The 24,696-nt window shown below is 38.9% G+C and overlaps 1 protein-coding gene across 2 annotated transcripts in view; it reads right to left on the bottom strand.

Annotated features, from left to right (window-relative positions):
• The window catches only part of NR5A2 (nuclear receptor subfamily 5 group A member 2), a 101,762-nt gene that overhangs the window by 7,513 nt on the left and 69,553 nt on the right, over nt 1-24,696 (bottom strand). For both annotated transcript variants that reach the window (XM_075131573.1, XM_048862126.2), the window contains one exon: nt 23,136-23,283. In XM_075131573.1, coding sequence (XP_074987674.1) covers nt 23,136-23,283 — 148 coding nt within the window. The remainder of the gene's footprint in view (nt 1-23,135; nt 23,284-24,696) is intronic.

Below are 24,696 nucleotides of genomic sequence, written 5' to 3'. Positions count from 1 at the left end.
AAATAGAAAATGTAAGGTATTTTTGTTGGCTTCTTCAGCTTTGCAGGTTAGAGCAAAGGAGATTATAACACTATTGGGCCCACTGCTGCTTCCTGATGCTTGTGTATTTAGCTGATTATTCATAATGTGGTACTTAACAGTAATTTTGATTTTCTTTTATTTTAGCTATTCTAGGATTTTTTTTAACATTTGTGGTTGTACCTCTGGGTAAAGCGATTTGATTTCATTATAAAAATATTTATCTTCTGACTAAAGATTCTATGACCACTAATGTTTTATGTGGACAAAGCACCAGTCAACATATTGAGATCAGTTGGGATGAAATTCACCTGACAAGTATAGTAAGAAAATCTGTAGTGCTTTTTATAAAATTATTCAACCTATTCTAGTTTTTTTTGCAGTCTATATGTCTCCTATCTATCTTTGTATCTCTTAGTGAGATTTTAAAGTACATATGTTTAAGCTTAAAGTAATAAATTCGTTTAGAAGATTTAAAAACTTGTAAAATAAAATGAGCAGAAATAGCCCCCCCCCCCCGCACCCATACACCCTTTAAATTCTAGCAACTAGAAAACGCATGTTGTGTTGCTACAGTAAGTCCAATCTCTTATCTCATCTACTTTATTCACTCAGGGACTAATTACCAACTTTTTACATGAAACAGCCTTACTGTGAGCTCACAGTGGGGCGCACATCTTTTTCCATCCTTATTGGAGAGTACACCCTTAGGTCTTCTGGAATATATTACATGTTTTACAAGAACTAGCAATAGCTATTCTGTCAAACATAGACTTTGTGTTCTCTATAGTTTACTTCTGAAGATGAAGACAAAAAAATTATTATAGTGGTGCCAGTAGCAGCCCTATAGTCACAGTAAAGGTCTGTCAGTATTCTCACTAAATCCTCAATTTTCACGGGTTCATACCTCTGTCATCAAATTGTGCTCTAAGCTGAAATTTTGCATACAAGATGAGCACACTTGGGTTTTGAAGAAAACACTTTTGCATATTTTCCAAAAAATGGGTCTGGCCTTTAGAGGGGGGAAATATTTAGGTTTCAGAGAGATTTCCTCCCCTCATGTTCCAAACTTGAAACACTGAAATTTGGTGTGCTATTAATCTATAGAGAGCTCTCACTGGTTTGGGAATTTTGAAAAGAAAAATGAAAGGGAATGAGAGATTTAACTTTGAAAAATGGTTACTGTGCAGGAGCTGTGTAAATACTTTTCAAAGAATGTTAATTAATTTTTAGTACTTCATTTCACCAGCCACTCCTGTCTGTATTGCATGAACCAACTGGCCATGCACATGCACAGAACCCATAATTCCACTCCCTCCTCTCTGGACTTTGGAGTTCTCAGCTCCTACTCTAGTTCCACAAATGAGAATGCTAATGTTCTCAATATTTTAAGGTATGAGAGGAGAATTTTTCCAGAAGATGTCAAAAAGTGAAGTACTTTAGAGATGAAAATTCTGAAATGGTTCCTTTTTTAAATGTTTACATTTTCCCCAATGTTTCCTTGCCTCTCTGCTCTTAGACTCCCAAAAATCACATTGGGCTGCAAAATTTGAAAGAGGGAGATTTCGACAACATTTTGTAGTAATAGGTTTTGTGCTGTATTTACAATACTTTAAAGTAACTTGCTATTCTAAAAGACCATGATCCATACTTCCGCAACAGATCTGCTCCCTATAAGTGTTCAGAATCATATCTACTTACTTTTGTGTCAAAATATTTTATAACTGCTTCATACTTCTGTTAAGTTCTGGAGATAAATATGACTAGGAGAGAGTGAGCTGGATTCTGTTCCTTCCTTCCTTTGTGCATCAGCATATTTACTAAGTTCCTATCACATCTGCTTGTGCAACCCCAGAAGACAAGGAGCTTTGTACAGATTCACCTAGGCCTAATTTGACCTCCAGAATCTTTATTACTGGTGATGATACATGAAAAGAAATGAAGCCAGCTTGACTCTCAGATCCCAGGTTGAATTTGCAGGGCTGGCAGATAAAACAAAAACCATTACTACTTTTAAACTGAGGACATTTATCATTGAAATAATTGAGACACAGTAAAAATGGAACCCCACAGCAGCATATTTACCAAGTCACTTTTCAAAGTAGAGATTAATTTAAGTCCTGCTCCAATCCCTATTGACTTCAGTGGGCCATAGATAAAATTCTTAAATTTATTATATATTAAACTCTGTTTCTCAAAGGACTCAGCTGTAGGGAAAACATATGGACAAATACAGTAGTATACTTGATGTATACAAACTGCTTGGGTGCCCTATTAAAGACCTTTGTTCTCCTCTGCCTCCTCACCACATTTGCAGCAGCTGAAGCACCTTTCAGCCTCAGCCTCCTGAGGTCACAACTGACATTTACACTTGGACTTTTTTGGCCTATCAGCTGTCAGATGCCTGAATCTCCCACTCTCTCCTCCTTCTTTCCTCTTCTCTTTTCTCCTCATGCCTTCATTTCTTCCCTCCCTTCCTTCTGTACAATTTATTTCTTCATTATTCTTCTACCTGCCCATCCAAAGAATAAAAAAAGCAACTCTGGAACTAATCATGTGCCATCCATTCCGGTGACCACATGCTTGTAATTTGCATCCTTTCCCTACATTATTTATTTTTGTCTTTTTAAACTATATACCCTTCAAAAGAGGGACTGTGTCTTTCCATATGCAAGGTTGAATAGCAACTATGATATTTTGGGGTCTATCAAAAATAAGACTCCTCATAGGTTTCTAAAGTTGAACACGCAAAATTATAGGATATTTTGGACAATTTGGGCAGAAGTGACTTGCTGAAGGTCATATATGGAGTCTATGGCAGGGAATAGACTATATCTACACTTATGGTGGCGTGTACACTACAGGCAGTACACATGTCACTACCTGCCACAAGGAAAAGGCAGGCAGGGTCCATACTTGTCACTGCAGTGTGTAGCTACGTGCTACAGTGAAAGGCTCTGGCAGTGGGGGAAGGATCTGGGAGCAGGGAGGTAGTGGGGAAAGGCTCCAGCAGCAGGGAGCTGCTGCCAGAACCTTTCCTCACTGTCTTCCGGCTGCCAGAGCCTTTTACTGTGGTGGGGAAAGGGTCTGGCAGCAAGGCTCTACACTGCTAAAAATAGACGTGGGAGGCTCTACTTTGGCATGTAGAGAGCTGTGTGGACAGTGTCAGGTATGTACACTGGGGGTTCAGGCACGTGGGGCACACTACTCGTGTAAGTTGTGTCTCGCTGTCTGCACTGATATTTATAGTGCTGGCTGGGTGTGCATTGTCTGTACTCTACATGTTGCCTTAAGTGTAGAACATAGATTAGAACCCATATTACTTGACTCCTAGTCAAGTCCCCTGTCCACAGTATGACTAATGGCTAGAAATATTCAGCTTACCAAATATGGCAAATACTTGTACTTCTAAGCGAGCTAAGGATTTCATTGGCCTAATAATTCTTTCTTCTCAGAGCCTCTTTGTTTCAAGAGTTGTTGACTGAACTAACCGTAGTCATAGGAACCTGATTTGTCAACATATAATGTTTACAATTTGTAGGTTATGAATATTCAAAATCAGTGTAATTTTATATGAAATTCCTGGAAATGGTGGGTGGGGCAATCTTTCAAAAGACTTGAAGCTGAGAACAAAGGTAAATAAGGTGTTATATTTAGATAATGACAAATCACAATAAAAGAGGAATGTGGAAATATACATTCCTTGGATGGGAAGGTACTGAAAGTCTGGAATAAAGAAACAGGGGTTTTTAGATAGGCATTTTAGGGGGGGAAGTTGGAATATTATGTTTCCCCTTTACTAATTAAACCCTGTTTATTAGAGGAATAATTGGCAGATTAATTTCAGGTGTAGTTTCACTTTAGTCAGTGAAATTACACCAGGAATGAATATGACCAAATAGAAGTACAAATATTTTTTGAAAATATAGCCTATATAAATGTCTACTGTGGTTAAAACACAGAAGTGCAGCTGTCACTGAAACCCTCTTGAGTAGCAGGCTGTATCCTTTTATAAAGCCCATCTGTCTCTATGAAAAATGCATGATCATAAAAAGCAGTATTCCTTAGGGAAAAACCTCTCTGTGCTAATCTTGTAGACACTTTACAAAACACTTTTTTAAAACTTAAGTTTGCTTTTGATTTTCATTCTGGAACTTTTGTGTTTTTGCGAAGTTTTCTTATTCTAATAGAATAAGATATGAGGTTCAGTTTGTTCAGGTGGCAAGTCCAGACTATGAATAAGCTATGTTATAATATGAAAGAGAATTAAACAGGCAGATCCAAGTGGGGATATATTAAGCCAAATTTAAGCTCCAGTTGTTGAATTTAGCCTGTACTGGATGTCTGGTTTGCCTCGGGATAAATTCAGCTTTTCAGCTAATCGAATGAGGAAAACTGCCTCCGGTATGATAAAATTTACAAGAGAGCTCAGTCAAACAGTTCTTGTTATAAATATTAGCTTAAAGGCATTCTTCTGGTTTTTGGATCAGGACTGTATGTACATTTAATTATTACATTTAAAACTTTTATCAACTTGGCTAAAATGTTAGGTCAGCCAGTTATATTATGATGCTCTATAGGTAAGAGAAGAGCTTCATACTCCTTTTACTTTTGTATTATTCTGTGAATCTTGTTTGGCTACACAACACCATTTGGTTTCAGTGTAACCAAGTCCCAGCAAGAACAAGAATTGTAACGTCTTTTCTTTAAAATGAGAAAATATAGCTTACAGTAAAGATGTTTTAGTGATTTACTAATTTCAGAGACCCTGTACAGTGCCATGTTTTTCTGCCAACATAATAGATATGTTGGCAGAAAAATTACCTAATTTACTAATTAAAACAAAACAAATACAGATGAAGAACATAAATATTTAGCAAAAAGAAAAGGAGGACTTGTGGCACCTTAGACATCTGATGAAGTGAGCTGTAGCTCACGAAAGCTTATGCTCAAATAAATTTGTTCGTCTCTAAGGTGCCACAAGTACTCCTTTTCCTTTTGTGAATACAGACTAACATGGCTGCTACTCTGAAATAAATATTTAGGTGTACTGTGGAATCTGGTTGATAGGTAGCTGTAAGTTTGTATAAGTTTTAAGTGCTAACCATAGCAACATGTTCTGTATGGTATGGTAACACACAGCCCTCTCCTAATGGAACACAGTCATAGACAGTTTGTATTTTTTTGAAGTTTTGCACACTCTACAATGTGAGTGGAAATTCTTTTTCCATTAAGCAAATGACTTTTCTTGTTTAGTTTTTTTGTTTGTATTCACTTGAACATTTTAGCTCTTACCTTAAAGGGCTCAATCCTGCAAGAGGCTGAGCACTCTGGTCTCAACCCATCAAAGCAGTTAAGTGTGTGCTTTACTTAATGTGTGTGCGAAGCGCTTTGCTGAATCTGGACCAGAGTGCTCAGCAGGATGGAGCCCACTGCGGCAACAAAACGGTGCAGACACACTCACTATGATCACAATTCACTTTCCTGGGCCCAATCCTACACCACTGAAATCAGTGGCACTTTTGCCATCAGTTTCAATGGGATGAGGGGTCAGGCCCTGACATTTCCATATGGCAAGATTACAAAACCAGGGGCCAAAATGAAGGAAAATAATCCAGAGTCCAACCAGCATCTTATTTCTGGGGGAAAAATATCCATTGTCAAAGTGATTTCCTAACAAGGTCATTAAAGCCAAGTTCTTATCAATAATTTTTTGACATTGTTTAAATTATTAATTCATCCAAGTGCTTGGGGAAATGTATTTTGTGTATGATGGACAGTAAATCCATAGTGTGATTTTTGTCTTCTGCACTCCAAAGCATGTGGCAGAGGGAGCAACAGGGATACTGACCAAAGGAATCTCAAAGTACATTAGCCATTGTAGCTCTTACTTTATATATATATTATATAGGTACAATGAGGTGTGTTAAGAATAGAATGACAGCCTCACTCTTTTCCATGCGTTCAGTGCTAACAGTAAGGGGTTTTGTTGTTCATAATATCTATTTTGCTATATCTGGCAAGTAGTTACCATAATGAGAATAAAGATTTGTATAATTGTTATGGTTCAGTAATGTGCTGTGCAGTATGGTATGATAACAATAGTGGTAATAAAGTTTGACTATTTTTACATAATATCAATGAAAAACTTGAGCTTTACTATTATTACATATGGGATAGTCTTTATTGGGAGCATCTGCGTTTTTCACAATGTAGACTTTACAACTACAAAGATGGTTGGAGATTGGTAATGAAATATGGGGTCTTCCCATCTAGGCGACTGGTTCAAATCCATCCAAAATTAGAGCTGATCAAAAGTCATCTGATGCCAGTTTGGTGGAACTATGTAAAATGAAGGGGTGGGAAGTGCCATTCCTCACTGGCAGATGTGGATGTCACAAAATCCACCATCAGGGCCGAGTGTGAGAATCTGTATCTGTGCAGATAATAGGTACTGCTGTTGGCATTCTTGGCAGAGAGGCCAAGGAATGAATGGGCATGGAGACTTTTCACCTTTCCCCCCTTAAAGTGGTCCCTCCAGGTCAAGGCAAGGCACTGCTGCTTCTTGTTCCATAGATAAAAAGCAGGCTTCACTTTCAGAATCCTTGACCTTTCACTACCATTAAGTGCAGTTTAACTATGTGATTTACTACTAGAATATTTCAAACCATCTTTCTTTTTACATAGCCTTGTTACTTGCCTGAAAAGTGGTAACATAATTTTTCTACCAAGACTTTTTGTCTACGCTTGGATATAGAAGTGGTTTGGATACTTAAATTACAGAGAGAGATTTCATCCTGTGGCTTCCACATGTGCAAAGGCACTTTGCAGGTACAAATGCTTGCATATGTACTTTAAAAAGGTTATATACCTGTGCACATGCAAATGTTAAAATCTGTATTAATTATTTCCCCCCATTTGGTCTTCTGTATCAGTTGCTAACTTGCATATGCAGATATTTACAATTTCATGCACACACAGGTAGTGGATGGGTAAAGACTCCACTGAAATTTTACCCCACAGTGTGATGCTTTCCATAGCACAACTTAACTGTAGATTCATGTCTGTAAATTCTATTATTTATTTGTATTCCGGTAGTGCCTGTGGGCCCCAGTGGAGATCAAGCCCTACTGTTCTAGATGCTGTGTAAATAAATAGCGAGAAGCAGTCCCCGCCCCCAAGCACTCACAGTTTCGACAAGATAGACAGGGATGGGGGGAAAGGAAGTATTATTCTCCCTATTTTACTGATGGGGAATTGAGGCATAGAGAGATGAAACTGACCTATCTAAGTCAGTGGCAGAGCCAGGACTTGAACTCAGATCCTTTGAGTCCCAGTTCAGTGTCTTAACCAAAATCCCATCCTTCCTTTCTAAATATTATTTTATTTTATGCTTGGTGGCCATTCTGTTTTGAACACATGACATTCTCATGAAGTGAGCTTTAATTCTCAGTCACCTCCTTCATTTTCCTAGTCACAAATCTATTCAGAAAGGCTTCTATAGTGTAGCAGCAGAGCACATTTTAAAAGTTTTCCCTGGTGTAAATATGAGGGCTAATTAGGGATGGGTGGGCCAGGTTAAGTAAATCCCAGATCTCAAATCAAATTTGAACCATTGCTGTGGATAAACAGTTTGATCCTGTGAGTTGCTGAATGCCCTCAAGTAAGTCAATGTGAGTAAAGGGTGCTCAACACCCCAGAGGATCAGACCCTTAATTCTGCCTCCACTATCAAATCTCTGTAAAGACTTCTAATCCTAGTTCCATCTCCCACTACTGTTTCCTCTTCCACAGGGCTCTGGGGGCACTAGGCTGAGCTCAGGTGCACCACTTACTAACTGTCACCTACTGCTTCCCCTTTAGGGGCCCAATCCAACTCCCACTGAAATCAATGGGAGTATTTCTATTGAATTGACTGGTATTTGGACAAGGTCCTACTTGAAAGTAAGTGTCCCAATGCACCTCAGAGCATGTGAATTTTTCCAGCTGTGAGTTACAGGAGTGTTTACTTGTGGACAGGGTTACATTTCCCATTCCCATTTTATTTTCAAGAGTGGAATTTATATCTTCATTTTAATTTTTTTTTTACAGATTCTCATTAATCTTTCTAAATTAACAGTAGAAGTTACACTGGCTGTAGCTACAGAAATCTTTAAAGAAGCTTGAGTTTCTTACTTTTAAATGTGAGGTCATGACCGCGAAATATTGCTTTTCCGTTAAATCACAGTACTGAAACAAGGGGGATATATGTTTTGTGGGATATAATTTAAGTAAGTATATACCCGCACCCTTGTGGTATATATTTATATAAACATGCAGACTTTCAAGTTCAAAGGTATTCAGCAGCAAACACTGGATTCTCTGGTTATACATGATCATATCCTAGAAATGCCAGAGGAACTGGTAAAATTTGCTGCAGCATTCTCCCACCCTTGCTGCAGAAAACAATACTTCACTGCTGGAGAAATCCAAGGGCCCTGATCATATCCCAGGCTATCAGCTCATAAATTTTCTTTTGTTTCTCTGCATTCTTGATTTACATTCACTAATTGGAAGTTAATGTGCTCCCAGAGGCACATAAATCATATTTAATCTAAAAATCATACGACTTTCTTCCAAGGTGTGCTTCAGAAGGCCACTGAACATGTTAAATATTCTAAATGCCATCGCTGTATCTACTATGTCTTTGGTAATATTATAGTGAACCTTTTTTAGTAGGTAGTGGTGACTGGGTGTTTAACACAGAGGTTATTGTACCGTTTGCTTTAATCAGAGGAAGTTTTCTGAATGTGGACTAGTGAACATTAAAGCAACCCTCACTATATCTGTCCGGCTGAATTTAATTAAATTATTTCAAAACAAAGCAGTGAAAGATTTCATCTTGATATTAATTTTCGTAGTTCAGCTTTTGGGGTAAACAAACAAACAGTTCCCAGTGTAGAAAAGACAAATCAGCCTTGGCACCTACCCTGCAAAAGAATTACCAGCTAGAGTAACATGACATTGGATCCAGTTGCGTCAAAAATCCCAGATGTTTGATGTTTCAAATTCAGACATCCTTCATTTAGACCGAAATAACAGACATTTATTGTGTACCTTGCAGTTGGTGACTATTTAACAGCAAGGTGCTCTCACAGTATGGTACTCTTTACTTTATGTGCACAGTAATGAAAGTTCACTATTGATTTTTCTGTAGCTGCTTGTAACTATTATAGTTGATACATCAATAGAAAAGGAAAGCACAATGTTTCACAGGAGGCAGAAAATCAGAGAATACATGATGCTGTGATAGTAAATCATGGCATAATCTCAGGAATTGATAGATGGTTACTGCTCACTTGAAACCCATGGCTTTCTCTGAAAAGACTACCCTATAATCGCCCAATATGTTCTAACAGACTGACTGCCTGTAATAGTGCTAACGGACACAACACAATGTTTCATCTTCAAAGTAATAGTTTCCACAAGCTCAGTTGTTTTGTTGTGGCAGAGTCCATTTTGCATCTTATTGCAAAGGGAGACAGAGAGAGAATATGGGTAGGACTTGAACTTTGTAAGAGATTATTTCCAGAAAAGAGCACAGAGGATTTAAGTAAGTTGTCATTAATTCTCAACTTGCAGAAGTCTGCAGGTCTCAGTAAAGGAAATGCCTAAGAATTGGTTATTGTTGGTGTCAAAATATTTGAGCTGTTTTGTCAGAAAAGACAACTGCACAGAAAATACGTTTACCACAACCACTTCCGGTTCCAGTGTTCTGAAAGGGTGCCAGAAGTCATCTGAATAATTGGTGGTGCTCTTAAGTGTCTGCTGCTGTGTCTGCAGAATGTTTTCAGGGCACAAATATGTCTGAATTGTACAGTATGCCTTGTGAGGTTTTTACCAGGAATGTGCTCAGCTGCTCCATTCCCTTTTCATCCCTGTCCCAGCTATGGTAGTTTTACTTGCGGTTTTATTAACTGTATGGTCCCATCTCACTGCTAAACTTTTAAAATGTAAAGATCTGTGGTAAAGAAATGGGATATTACTGGGGGCAAAACTCCAGATAACATAGCTGGCTGGATGAAGCTTTATGTATTATTTATGCTCTCACAGTAGCTATTTACCCATGTTCCTGCACTTGTAGAATTCCCTTCTAGTTATTTTTTTGAAGAGTTCAGGGTTTGACTTTTGGCCCTCTCAGCCCTCCAAAAAGCAGCGGATGATTCCATCTCTGCAAGCCTGGACATCTACCAGAAAAAAATGGGTATCCACAAAGGGAACAGACATCCTCAGAAAATCACCTGCCTCCCTACCGAACTTGGACAGCAGCTGCCCTTTGAGGAAGAGTCTGTCTACAGTAATTTATTCTGTTTTGGTCCATGGGTATTTTTGGAGAGAAATCATCAGGAGGAGGCCCAGAGTCCTTGCCTTTCCTGTCCCCAAGTAGTCCACTCCCATGAAGGGTTCTCCTGCAGTTGGGAGAATGGAGAGGGTGCTGTTGAGGTGCCACTCCCCATTTTGGCATCCTACCCCTTCTGTAGCTCAACAGCAGCAAGTGGAGGGGTATACTGGGACCCACATTTCCAAAGGGCACTGAAAGTCACTGTCTGGTGATGATGGTCAAAGTATATTTTCCGCATAAACTCTTGAGTGTAGTTTATAAAAGCAAGTTAAGAATATCCTTAATAATTAAGGACAGTGAGTGAATCTTGTGCAGGCTGAGGTTTTGGAAACTGCATTGAGTATTTTGGGGGCTTCTAAAGCTAGTTCACCCTGCTCACTTTCTGCTGCATGCTCCACCATTGTGGTAGGCATTGTACAAACAGATACAGACATAGGGCCTCTTCCCTTAAGAGCTCATGTACGTAATTATGTATCTGTATTGTTGTAGTGTCTAGGAGTCCCAGACATGAACCAGGACCCATGGGATGAGGTGCTGTAAACACAGTACAAAAAGACAGTGCCTGCACCAAAGAAATTGCATCTAACTACCGAAGCCTGTTTCTGCACTTTCTTCCATTGCTCTTTTCCTGTTCATTTATTTATTTCATTCTCCCTCCATCTCTCACTTTTACTCTTAGTTCTATTACATTTTTCTTTCCTTTCTGCCAATTTTCTCCTCCCCACCTTTTTAATATTTTTACTTCTTTCTCATGACCCTCCATTCTCTTGCCATCTTTTCCTCTGACCCCCATACTATACTATTCTTACCCTTCATCTTTTACACTTTCACCACTTCCTCTTTTGTCCTGACATGCTCTTTTTCCTCCCATCTGTTTTCCTTCCTGAACTTCCTTCTCTCTTATTGACCTGCTCTTGCCTCCATTTTCCTTTCTCTCCTGCAGATCCACCCATTATTTTTCGTTCCTCCTTTGCTAGGAAGCCACTCAAACTGCCCCAGTTGTTCCTTCTACTCCACCCAGCGTCCATATTCCTTCCTTTTCTCCACTTTCAGGTCTCTCCCCCTTCTCTCTCTCTTTCCAAGTTGTCCCCCCTTCGCTCTCTCCCAGGTCCTCTATTACATGTCTTCATTAACCACCTCAGTCCCCACAGTTACAAGAGTGCTCTCTAAACGAGATGTCTGTATATATATATATAGCTAGTTAAATAATGTACTAGAAGATGGTGCTTAAGAATATGCAGCATTGCACACAGGTTTTCTAGGAGCAGTAAAAGTTATTGTTGTGCCTTGCAAATGGATTCCTTTGTGCAGCTCTTTACTTCAGTTCTTAACGGCTTTCCTGTCTCCACCATGGCTAATTCCAGCTGTGTGTTTTTGGCTGTAAGTAGGATAGGCCCAAGAATCTCTTCAGCCTGGCTGCAAAGATTCTTTTGATGCAGAGCCAGGATGAATCAGGAGCTACTGCTACTATGTATTTGCATAGCCCTCCACATCAGACCTCTCAGCAGTAGGAAGCAGAGGTCATGTCCACTCTTGCTGCACAGCAAAGAGGCAGGCAAGTGTACATTTGGTTGGCCAGCAGGTGACAGGAATAAAAGCTCCCATTTGGCACTGGAGAAGGCACTGCTCTGCTCGCAACCTGGCAGGGCTGCTACAGCATCGTCGGGCATCAATGGGATGAGAGAAGTATGATGGGGATTTTTGGCACACACTGCAGCGTGTGTTCCCTTAGAGGCTGACTATCAAGTTTATGTTGGCTTTCAGGTGACCATCTATGTTCATGCTGTGTTTAAACATGTTTGTAGCCAACAACTCTGATCCCAGTGTGGAATGGGCCTCTGTTGGGGTAGATTGTTCCATATTTCAGATTTAGCTCATAGTTATTTACAGCACTTCATTGTTCCCTTCTACACCTCATCATAAATTAATGTTTGTAAACAAACTCTCGAGATGTTAGAAATTGGCTGGGAAAATCACTGTTAAGATTTTTAAAGGTTCCATATATTTAGTACTGCAAACTCCTACAAGTTAGATATTATGGCCAGATCCTGCCAATCCTTACTTATGTAACTAGACACATTGCTTACTTACAGCAGTAAGGATTTGCAAGAACCTCTTAGTTTTACTCTGGCGGGAGGGAGTGATGGGGGAATTATCAGTTCTATAATGATCACTTCTACATAAAAATATTTAACTCTCAGCCTGCTACAATTACTTTCAGAATCTATCCATACATTCAGAATATTACCATATGTCTCAATTCAACAAAGCACTTAAGATCATGCTTACCTTTAAAAATGTGGGGTGGGCCTATTGAATTCAAAATTAATCAAATGGATAAGTTTTGCTGGATAGGGGGCCTGGGACACCAAAACTGAGGAACTGGTCTAAGGAGTTTACTGCTTCTGCTTACAGTACTTGAAAATTGTGTATGTATGCTCATTCGCTCCCTCCCCCCAAACACATGCAATCCAGTGCCATACAAACATTGAACATATGTAATCTACATTAAAGACATATATGGTGCACAAATTCCAAAGTGACCTATCAGACCCAACTGTTGATATGTGCTGTTTTCAGTATAGATGTTAGCAATGGGGGAAGCATCTAATACTACAGTGACTGACATTCTATAAATTCATTAGATAGATAAAGTCCCTTGGTGTTATGATTGCAGAAGATACTGGTAGGCTTATTCTGAAATCCCCACTGAATGCATATAAAGGCAGTATAGAATATAAACATCACTTGGATACCCATGTTTCTAATTACTGACAAAATTGTGTCTAATAAATATGTGACCTAATTTTCTCTTCAGCATCTGATCCTTTTGTTGTTTAAAAAATTGCATTTTTAAAAACCCAGTGAAAGAAACTGCCGGCTTTTTTTGGTCTGTAACATTCCCCCTTCCCCAAAGGTATAGTGACCATATCGAAAGTAGTTCATGCCTGGTGTAACTCCATTGAACTCAGTAGAGTTACACCGAGGTGAATCTGCACCATTCATTGTGTTTTATCAAATAAAATCAATGCAAATGAATGATGATTATTTAATTTCTACATAATTTTGGCTTAGTGCAGTTGTTAAAACACAATCCATGTAACCATAAAACAGAAGGGTAACTCTGCTTCCTTTTGAGGAGTTTATTAACCATGACTCTAACATCCAGAGCTGAGGTGAATTATAAAGGATTAAAAACCAAAATGGCTGGTTTAATTCCTCCTCATAATTTATTAATCCCCCACCTCTGTTCATTTTACTCCTTTAAAATAATTTACTTTTTTCATAGACACTGAACAGATATAGATTGAGAAACTCTTTGAAGAAAGAAAAGGAGTACTTGTGTCACCTTAGAGACTAACCAATTTATTTGAGCATGAGCTTTTGTGAGCTACAGCTCACTTCATCGGATGCATCCAATGAAGTGAGCTGTAGCTCACGAAAGCTCATGCGCAAATAAATTGGTTAGTCTCTAAGGTGCCACAAGTACTCCTTTTCTTTTTGTGAATACAGACTAACACGGCTGTTACTCTGAAACCTGTCTTTGAAGAAAGGAAAGTAGAAAACAAATGTTAGCTGTCTGTTTTTCTTCTGAGCTGATTGTACAGTGTTTGGAAACCAGCATGGAAGGCTGGACTAAAAAATTGTCAGCTTGCCGAATAAGTGTTGTCCAAGAAGCAAACAGTAGTCTTGCATGGTCAACTCAGTTTATCAAAAGCGGCAAAGAGTCCTGTGGCACCTTATAGACTAATAGACGTATTGGAGCATAAGCTTTTGTGGGTGAATACCAGTTTATCAAAATCCTCACTCCACCCATCATCATTTAGCATCTGTAACAACTTCAGGAATCAGGACTCATTTTCCATTATTTGGCTTTTTGTTGCTGGTTATGATGGATGAAGTGAAAGGAAGACAGCTTGATTTCTTTCCCTATATTGAATTTAGAAGGGCCAGAGTAGCAAAGGAATATGGTTTTGATATAAGGTTGCAAAGGAAAGTCAAGTACGTGTCATTTTGTGCCATACAATATATGGAATGTAAGTGTTTGGGTGTGAAAATTGACCTTTGAAAGGATTCATTTCAAAGGGTTCCACACAGTTTTAGCCCCTTAATTCCCACCAACATGAAAATGTAGAAGGTAACTCCTTCAGGACAATATGTTACACAATTTATAAAGAAAAAAGACTTCCCCCAACATCCATAAAGGTTCTTTAATCAGGGGCCTTTAGCTGTGACTTCTATGGAGTCTGTCATAAGGCAGCCCTGCCTAGAGTGCCCGCCTGTGACAGACTGCAGTATAACAGTCATGCTTGCCTCAGTTTCCCCTTTCAGAGGCCCCAGTAACTCTATGCAAGCTGTCTAGACCTACTTCACTCACAGGATCCAGTCACCCTGTCTCAGTGCCAGATGATATTTTGGTTACGATACTTTCAATTATATAGCATCTTTCATTCAAGCATTTCATTATAACTTACAAAGGTGGATAGATACTATTACCATTTTACAGATAAGGAGATTTAGGCATCATTTGAATAATCCAAAGCCACATTGTGAATTTGTGACAGTCAATAATAGAAAACAATTCTCCTGACAGCCATCCCCTTCGGAAAATCCTTCATAACATGAGTTAATCCTAAATGTGTTCAAATCTAAAGCAATTAGGATCAAAGACATAGAAAATAAACAAAAGCAATATGTGAAATATCTTTATTGGGCCAACCCAGTTCAACTGAAGTCTACTTTAATAGATTTTAAGGCCAGAAAGGACCATTATGATCATCTAGTCACAGGTCAAAGAACCCCACTCCCCCAGTAATTCTTCCATCAAGCCCATAACTTCTATTTAAGCTATAGCATATATTTTAGAAACCCATCCAGGCATGATTTAAAATCTTCAGGTGACACAGAATCCACCATGTTCCTAGGTGGTGGTTCAATAATTAATTATCCTCACTGTTAAAACTACACCTACTTACTATGACCTGCCTAAAAAATATTTATTAGCTATCTCACCAGTTCCATTAGGGCACACTTAGGGCTTGATCCTAGAAATGTGAATAATCCCATTGACTGCAGTGGGATTACTCACACTAGTAAATATTTGCAGGACTAAACTTTTATCTGATAACCAGGGCGACTCTACACTAATAAGCAACCAACTCAATGAATTTAAAGGTGTCTCCTTGCTTGTGCAAGTCATTCTTAGGCTGGGAGTAAAGAACAGGGAATGTAAATGATCTTGTTCATTTCCAAAAGTAATCTACGCTAAATACCATCAGTTAAGTAAACAACACTATTAATGTAACAAGCATCACATGGGATAAATATATTGTCAAACTGCTGTTTGAAAAAATATACTTAAATTCATGGCGTTTTTAGCTATTGCAGCCAGCTGCCATCTCATAATAAATGAAATTCACTCCTTCCCTTGATATAAATACATATTGATTAGGTTTAAACTCTGAACTTCAAAATGAGTTATATCTGCCCATGGCTCAACTGCTTTGTTCACTAGACAGAGAAAAAAACCCCAACAACTCCAACACCTATTATACTGCGTTTAATTAAGACAAGCATCAGCTTTATGTACAATTATTTGCTTCTGCCAAGTCTCTATGGTGCAAATATTGAACGGTCACATCTCCTGAATGCTAATCAATCCTTTCTGAATTCCAAATGATTACATAAATTTAAGGAAATGTTTATTTGCCAGTATTATCCTCCGATGCATACATTAGTTAGACATTAGGATCAAGATATGTGCATCTATTTGACAAGTGTACAGTAAGTATTTTTTCAAAATTAGGCTATCATATGGGGAAAGTTAAAACTACGGCTGCATGCTAATAAAGCTGAGAACCCCAGGATATTTCTCTTGCTTATCTGAGTTCACTAGATACAATTTTTCTAATGCACTCGGGTAACAGTATGTGATGAATACATTACAAAGACCTCCAATGGTTATCACTTAAAACCATCATAATATTAGACTAGTTATAAAGAGGCATATTTTATAAGCTGTCAAAGGTAAAACAATAAATCTGGCGTGACCACGATGCTCATTCTGAATAAGATTAAATTAAACCATAAGTACTGTCTGATACTTTCAATAAGAATCAAGCATATTTAAGGCAACAATTCTATCTTTGCATGCATGTGTGCAGTCAGCTTTTACAGAACTCAACTAGAGATCTGCATTAGCTACTGGGGGCAGAATTTGTCCCACATAATACTTCACTTCCACCTTGTAAAATCTGTTTTGAGATCTTTGAATGAAACATGCTATATAAATGCAAAGTATTAGGAATATTATCTATGAGCCTCACAACAGCCTTTAAGATAAAGAACTATTATTGTTCCAATTTAACAGACTGTGAAATAGAGACACAGAAAGTCTTAAGTAACTTGCACATGTGAACTGGAAATAGAACTTCTGGGAATAACTTTGTCTGACCTAATCCTTCCTCTTGTTATTTTATGTTCCCAAATTTATAGCACCTTTAGTGAACTGTGCCTTTAACAAACCCAATAGCAGCCCAAACCAGAAAATCCAAGTGGCTGGGTTCAGGTGTGGTAGATGCAGAATGATCTCTGAGGAAGCTGCATTAAAGGTCTGTTTGTTGGGTTGTGTCTCTGTGTGTGATGATAAATTGAGGATCATATACCCCTGCACTGATTAGTTTCTGTCTAGCTCTCTGATATTGTCCTCTGTTCACTCCTCAGACCCCTTTGCCCTGATCAAGCCATATGACTCACTTTGTTCCATCTCACACTCACCAGATCTGTGCATCCCTAAGCCTTGAAACTCCACCACAAACCAGTCCCCATGCCCCCTTCACATCCCGCTTTAAAACATACTGCTTCCAAATGATATCCTAGTGTTCCTCACCTAAGAAGGGCTAACTAACCATGTGATAAAAAATAAACCCTCAGCAAAAACTGTGGAAGTGACAAGTTACATGTGAACCACAAAGCTTTAGTAGTATTTGTTGCTAGCTTTTGTCTGTTTAGATAGTAAGTTCTTTGGAGCAAGGGACCATTCCTTGTCTGTAAATCACCCAGCACACTGTGGATGCTATATAAGTAAATAATAGTAATAATTAATAACAAAATACTTTTCCAGCTTCAGGCTGCTGCTGAGCTCTTGGAACCAACTGAAAAGTGTTGCGGCACAGATTTCTCTGTGTGCTTTCCAAGAAGCAAATGATGGAGCACAATAATGAGAGCTGTCCTCTCCCATCTGTGCTTGAGTACTATAGAGAATACACAGACATAAGTACAGGTTTCTTTGCTAATATTGCTCCTATCTGGCAGAAAAGGGGCACATCCATAATGGACAATATAACATCCAGGGAGCGTGAATCACAATTGTCACCCCATGTGACATGGTGGCCTGCTTGAAAACTAAGGCTTTCTTTGCTTTGTTTAATAGCCCATTGTTTGCCATACATAATGATTAAACGTTTATTGTTTGTACAAGTCCCTGTTGCCTCATGTTAAGTGAGATGCAAGATCAATAGTTGCTCTGCAATTATTTGCCCATTGATAAAGCCTTCATTTCTTAAATGAAGTACATTTATCTCTGTTCTGACAGAGATGAGAAGTACCAGTCAGTTGCTGCCTATTCTAGCAGTGAGCTCTGCAGGCAGACAAGTGGCTGGACATGGGTCAAATGATGTCTAACTTTCTTCCTATTGGCATTTCACTTTACAAACTGTTCTGATGGAAGCGTTGACAAATCCTTGCTTAGTTCTAATGGTGAAAGCTAGCAGGACAAATAGGAAGTTTTGGTAAAGGGAAAACAGTGGCTGGATTTCAGTTTAAATGACTTGACTGTAAAAATACTGGACAGCAATAAAGAAAAGATCTGTTGCACTGAAAACTCAAGATGATAGAAAATATCCCAATGAGAAACCTGCTTGGTTGTTAAAATGTCCATCTTAAATTAGTCATTTAGGTAATGAAAAATTAATCTGAACTCTTTTTCTTTTGTAGAAAGGGGACCTAATTTAGAGCTAAAGTGTGAAATCCTGGCCTCGCTGAAGTCAGTGGCAAAATTCCTATTTGCTTCAAGGGAGCGAGGATTTCACCCAAGTTATGCTGTGTATCTGTTTCTGCTTTAGGGCTGCAGAATGTTAGTGCTAATCAGTGAAGCAGGAAGGTGACGATGCTGTTCTGCTGCTAAAATACATGCTCTTTTCTGTTTGTGTGTGTATGTGAAGAGGAATATTTTTGACATTGTTGGATCTGTAAATAATTCGTACGTTTGTAGCTTTGTTTATATTAGCTGTTATGATCAAGCAGTCTGCAACTAGTATTTTAATTGTTAGATGTTTAATTTTGTTGGGGGAACTGATAGCTGTTTCTGTGTGTGCTGATTATTTTATTTAGATATTAATTTTCAAGGTTTGGGTGGTAGTATAATAAGCAGTTAGTACCTGTGGCTACTTTGCTTTCTAGGTCCAGCGTTTGGAGATGGAAAATCTGTGCATGGAATGTTAATACACTGGGGACTTGATCCTGTGAGATGCTGAACTGCATGTAAGACATGCTGAGCACTCCCAAGTTCCATTGATTCCAAGGGGGAATTGAAAGCTCTGAACCCACGGATGAAGCAGGACCTGTAGGTAGAACTATTCTGAGGAATTATGTATTAGGATATTAAAGCCTGTATTTTCTACTATTTTGACCCATCTTGGTCTTCAGTTCCCTGTAAAATGAGATCAAGTGGTATCTGGCTATTTTTGAATATAGGGGTATAGAATTCCAGACCGTAGTTTGCTGCTCTGTTTGGAAATGCCCTATAAAGTTTAATAGAAAAATAATTTTTCTGTAGGTTTTGGACCATCTTAAAGAAAATTATACTCCAGCTGTAGAATTCTATTGGATGTTTCTAAAATCCCACTGGAAGGATCCCATTCCTTGTTAACTTCTATAAATGTTGAAGGTAATTTCCACAGAACTCTGTTTAATCCCCATAAAATTCCATGGGATTTTCCATAAAAGGCTCGCTGAGAGTGATCCTGCTCCCATTGAAGACAAATACAAAACTCCCATTGACTTCAATGGGAGTAGGATCAATCCCATGAAGAGCTCAGGCTTCAGTGGACTGTTACATTTTGTCAATGTCTGGAATAATTTCTCGGAGGTGGGGTGGGAGGGGAATTAAATAGGTAACAATTTAGTTATATTTTGGTGAGACTTGATTTAATTGTGGCAGAGAAGGGGTGTTTATTGATTTCGGTCTAATTTATTTTGGTCTTATGATCTCTGTGGGTCCCATCCTGCTTCCTTAAAGGGGATGCTGTTTCCAGATACCTGGGCTTGCTGACTCTCTCCTGATATGCTCTGCTCCAGCTCCTCTGCTCTCCATTCCTTGTGAGTTAGGCTATGGACTTAGATCAAAGCTGTGATTTGTAATTGGCATAGGCATATTTTTGCTAGCTTTAATGTAATTAGCATAGTTAAAAATAGCAGTGAAGACAAGGTGGAATGGACCACAGAGTGGGCTAGCAATGTGAATACCTACCCAGGGGGACTGGGCTTGGAGAGGGGTCTTCAGTGAGAAGAGAAGAAACAATGGGATAGGAGTGGGAGGCACCAGAAAACAGATGCCAAAAGGGGCAAGGGAAAAAATGGAACAAGGAAAATCTGTAAAACTCTCTCTTTTCTAGTTCCTAGCTAATTTTGGGATTGGCTGGACTTTGGGACTACAATACAAATCTTCTCATTTAAGCTTCAACATCCTTTTATTATCTCTGGAATCAATCAAAAGCATTTTTCTGCACAAGCCCTTTGGATCGCTTTACTAGCAGATACTAACAGTCTACGTCTCGAATTTTATATCTAGACCAGCAGTTCTCAAACTATGGGGCGGGCCTCCCAAGGGAGGCGTGGGAATGTGCCAAGGGAGGTGCTGTGTGCTTGTGCTTTTTTTGTGTGTGTGTGAAGAGCTCTGGCTGTCAGCCCTGGGTGGCTGGGCTGGGGCTTGTGCAGAAGGGCTATGGACACCTGGGAGGTGGGGATATGGGGACAACCGGAGCCCCACCACCCAGGATTGGACTCTCCTTCCCTCTCCACCCCCCCTACTCAATCCTTCATTGGGAGGCAGCCTGAGCTCAGACTCTCCTTCTCCCCCACCCCCAATCCCTCACCTGGAGGCGACGGGGCTCTAGCTGTCAGCCTTGGGGTGGCAGTGGCAGGGCAGAAGTAAGGATGGCAATGGCATGCTAAGTCTGTGGTGAAAAGTGATATTGACAATATCACTAGGCAACTATCTGCATCTTTATGTGCCTAAATAGGTTCAAAAACCTGGCCCTTAAACACATACTTGGCTTTAAGTCTGTGAGCAACATCATTAACTTCAGGGGGATTATTCATCTGCTTAAAGTTAAATATGTGCTTAAGTGCTTTGCTGGAAAGGACATCTGTGTTTACTATATTAATTGTCTCATAATTCTACTTAAAATTTCTGCCTTAGTTCCAGTGAAAACTTCAGATGAGGATGATGATGATTAATATATTTACATTTTACTCTTAGTAGGATAACATGTAGCTTTAAATATTGGGCCAAATTCAAGCATGCAGTAAGTAGGAGACATTCTATTGAAGTCAATTATGTTGTACTTGGATGTGCTAGGCCTGAATTTGGCCCTGTGAGTTAATCTGTTTTCAGATGCACTGGTCCTCTCTCAGGTACACCGCTTTAAACATGCTGATACATAACTCCTTTGATTTCAGCAGAGTTGGCCCTAATTTACACTAGTGTAAGTGAGAGGAGAATCAGACCCTCTGTCTCTGCAAAGGGATGGGCACCATTGCAAGATGCTGTATACCCTCAACTCCTTTGAAGCCAAGCTCATCACCTTGCAGAATCAGGCCAAGAGCCAAAAATATAAAGGCAGGGAGCAGAATACTTCCTAACTGAATGGCAAGTATTTGAGGAGCTGATGATAATGATCAGACATAAAGACCGCTTAAAGTAAACTTGAGTGTTTTCCAAATGTAATTCATTTTTTCAGCTAATTTGAAATACCACTGAAGTGAGATGAATTTCTCAAAATATTTTATCAGGGAAAAGCTGTAAGTCTCCTCAGACCTTTCTATAACATTGTCTAATGACTACAAAAATATACTGTACTAGAACTAAAGAAGCAGATGCCTTGCTTTACACCACGTTAATTCATAAGACAATACAACTCCTGCCAAGAAAGCTTTTCCTTCTCTGCACTTAACATATGGGAAGAGACAGATCTCCAAATACAGAATGTTAGTATGTTGCGGACAGTAGATAAATTACACCTCATTTGTTTTTGGGATTGAGCATGCACAAGCCTTGCAATCACCCAGAAGGCCTGCCAATGCTGACATCTTCAGGTTTTTTCCAATAACATTTCTGGTTATGTTATTTCACTACACGTTCTATGTCAGAAATTATTTTTTCTTTTTTAAGATGCCTATATTTAAAATGAGTTTCCTTCACAAACACTCTAGTTTTCAACAAATGCTGGGTGGCAAGTCCAAGAAGAGTGCAAGGCACTAGGGGACAACTTTGAACATTAGGACGTAGCTCTCGGATTTATGCTGCTGCCCAGTCATTTCACTCCTGCAGTTTATTTAAGGATGTGTTGCAATGATTCTTTATTTTTAAAGTTTTATTCCTTTGCACAAGAGCTTGTAACTTGAAATTAAAGAAAAAATATCAGTATATTTCAGCACTACTGGTATTTATTTGTTTTTATTACATTTGGCTCAGTCCCGCACCTTCTATTTGGACAAAATGCCCTTTGATATAAATGGGACTTTTGTCTATGGAGGGATGGCTGGATCTGGCCCTATTTATGTTTTTCAAGTCTCCTCCTTCAGCTGTCTATCAGCATATAATAAATTCACCTGGCAAAGCTGTATTTGCTGGCTTTATTAAGTCAACAAAATGCAAACCTAAAACAGACGACAGGCAGAAAAATCTGGTCTCCGGAAATCAATAAGAATCCATCTCCCTAATCCCTTTTTTATTCCTGGCAATAGTGATTTTTCTTGACTGATTCATTGGGAGCACTGATTTAACTAATTTGTCTTGCATAGGTATCTTTTCCATTCTAAGGCCTTTCCACTAGTACAAAATAATCTCCCCTTTAAAGTCTATTTCCTGGATAGATCTTTCATAAAATGACGACCATTTATTTACACTTTACTAGTGCCTTTCATTGTACTTTTAAAAACTATTAGTTACGTTGTTGGTTTATGTGTTGCAATACTGACACCAAAATGCTAACAAGACTGTGTGTACTTACCATGCACGCTCTTCCAAAATACATGCATATTTCAACCTTACTACTTCTCTATCTCTTACAGAATTGCTTTATAGAATTCAACACAAAATTATGCCTTTCTATAGTTTTTCTGCACCCTCCTTTAGAATTTAGCAAAGAACTATATACCTGGTTTAAAATTTTATAGCATGTTAAAGTAAACGTTGAAAGCATATCATACCCTTTTAAATCCCATAGAATCATTTCCACAGAACCTTATTTTGTAAATCCCTCCTACATTGTATAGCATTGCTCCAAATGTGATAATTCAAGAATAATTTCCAGGTTACTGTGAACATCATAAAATATGTTTCAAAGTCTTACTTCATTTTTCAAGAAAAAAATAAAAAACATTTTATAAAGCCAAAGATTTTCAATTAAAAGATATCAATATTAAATCATGCACAAATAACAGGATTTACCTACCTAAACTAAAGAGCACCAAGAATTTGAGACACACAAACTCCCGTAGATCAAACTGCAGGGAACGAAGCTTTGCTACTAGCTCCTGTGCGTGGCTCATAAGGTTGTTGAGGGTGGCTCCCGCTTGAGATGCTATTACTGAATAATCCATCTGTAAAAGAAGGTCACATTTTTGTCTGATTATCATTGCCAGATATTGTGTCCAGTTGGAGAGTCTCAAGAAATCTTATGCATGTGAGATACCCCAGGAAGTAAAACATTTTACTTTAATCTCAAAATAATTATGGAATCAAATCAAGAAGATTTTGTTTAGAAACCTATTCTTGCACGGCATTGTACTTTTCAAATGTTATTGGTGTAAAGCATTGTGGTATGTAACAACATTTTTGAGTACTGGTTTGTACTAAATTAAAGGATAAAATATTTTTGATATGACACTATGCATTACCAAAACTGTCTCCTCTATCTGTTAGTTGTATCCAACTGTTGTGTCTCATCCTATACCTAGATTGTAATTGTAAGATCCTTCAGGCAGGGACCATCTTTTCACTGTGTGTGTGTACAGTGCATATCTGACCCTTGATTGGGAACATTTGGTGCCATTACAAACTGGAGCATGAAAATAGTTTGATTCAAGGGGCTGAAATCCTGCCCCTACTAAAGTCAATGGGAATTTTGCTATTGACTTTAATGGGGACCAGGCTTTCACCATAGGACTTTATTTTGAGGATCAAAAAGGTTACTGTATTTAAAATATAAAGAGCCATATCTGGGCCTCATTTACACACCCCTGATTTCAGTTGGGTTGCTCAGGTTTAAATGAAGGCAGAATCTAGCCTGACTTGTCTGCTCTGCAGTTGAATCCTGTACTTTAAAAAAGGAATTTACAATGGAAAGCACTTTTAAATTTGTTTGAGAAGGGCTATATAGGAGCTAATTATTATTATTATTTATAACAAGATGAAATCCACCCTCAACTTTAGATAACACTTCACTGTAACCGAGCTGACTGAGTGAAATTTACCCATTGGAAGAGGTCTTGTACAAGGCCCTCTGTACTAAGGAAACACTGTGGTACCCTTGCTTGGAGGGCACTGGTTGAGGAGCCTCATAGGCTGGTCTTTGCTCCTGTTGTGTACCAAGGAAGTGGGCTCCGTGCCTGCTGTGAGTACACTGATCCAGAGGAGACTGGTGCCAGGTGTTTGAGAGGAGTGATGCAGCCTCTGGCAACCTCCATAAATGAGACAGTTGGGGCAGTGTCCTCTCTTCCAGCCCATAAACTGGAGTCCCATAGAAATTCCTAGGGCTGTGGGAGTGGTTTCTCTCTCTCTCAACCCCTGTCAATCCAACAAAGTCCCATTTGCTTTAGTGAATTCCAGTGGACTTTAATTCCTCTTAGAGGAGTGAAGCAGGAGTGCTATAGACAGCAGCCTCATCCACAACACACCATTCCACTGCTGCAATGAATGTAGCAGATTTCTTTATATAGGGAAGAAAGCAGGACTGCTTTTAGGGTTTGCCTTCATTGGTATGTACCCCATTTACTCTGTAGAGGAGCTAGGAC

This window comes from Caretta caretta, chromosome 8 (assembly GCF_965140235.1).
Source record: "Caretta caretta isolate rCarCar2 chromosome 8, rCarCar1.hap1, whole genome shotgun sequence".
In the NCBI taxonomy this organism is placed as follows: domain Eukaryota; kingdom Metazoa; phylum Chordata; order Testudines; family Cheloniidae; genus Caretta; species Caretta caretta.
The sequence above is the reverse complement of the archived record's forward strand: the minus strand, read 5'-3'. Positions and strand labels throughout refer to the sequence as shown.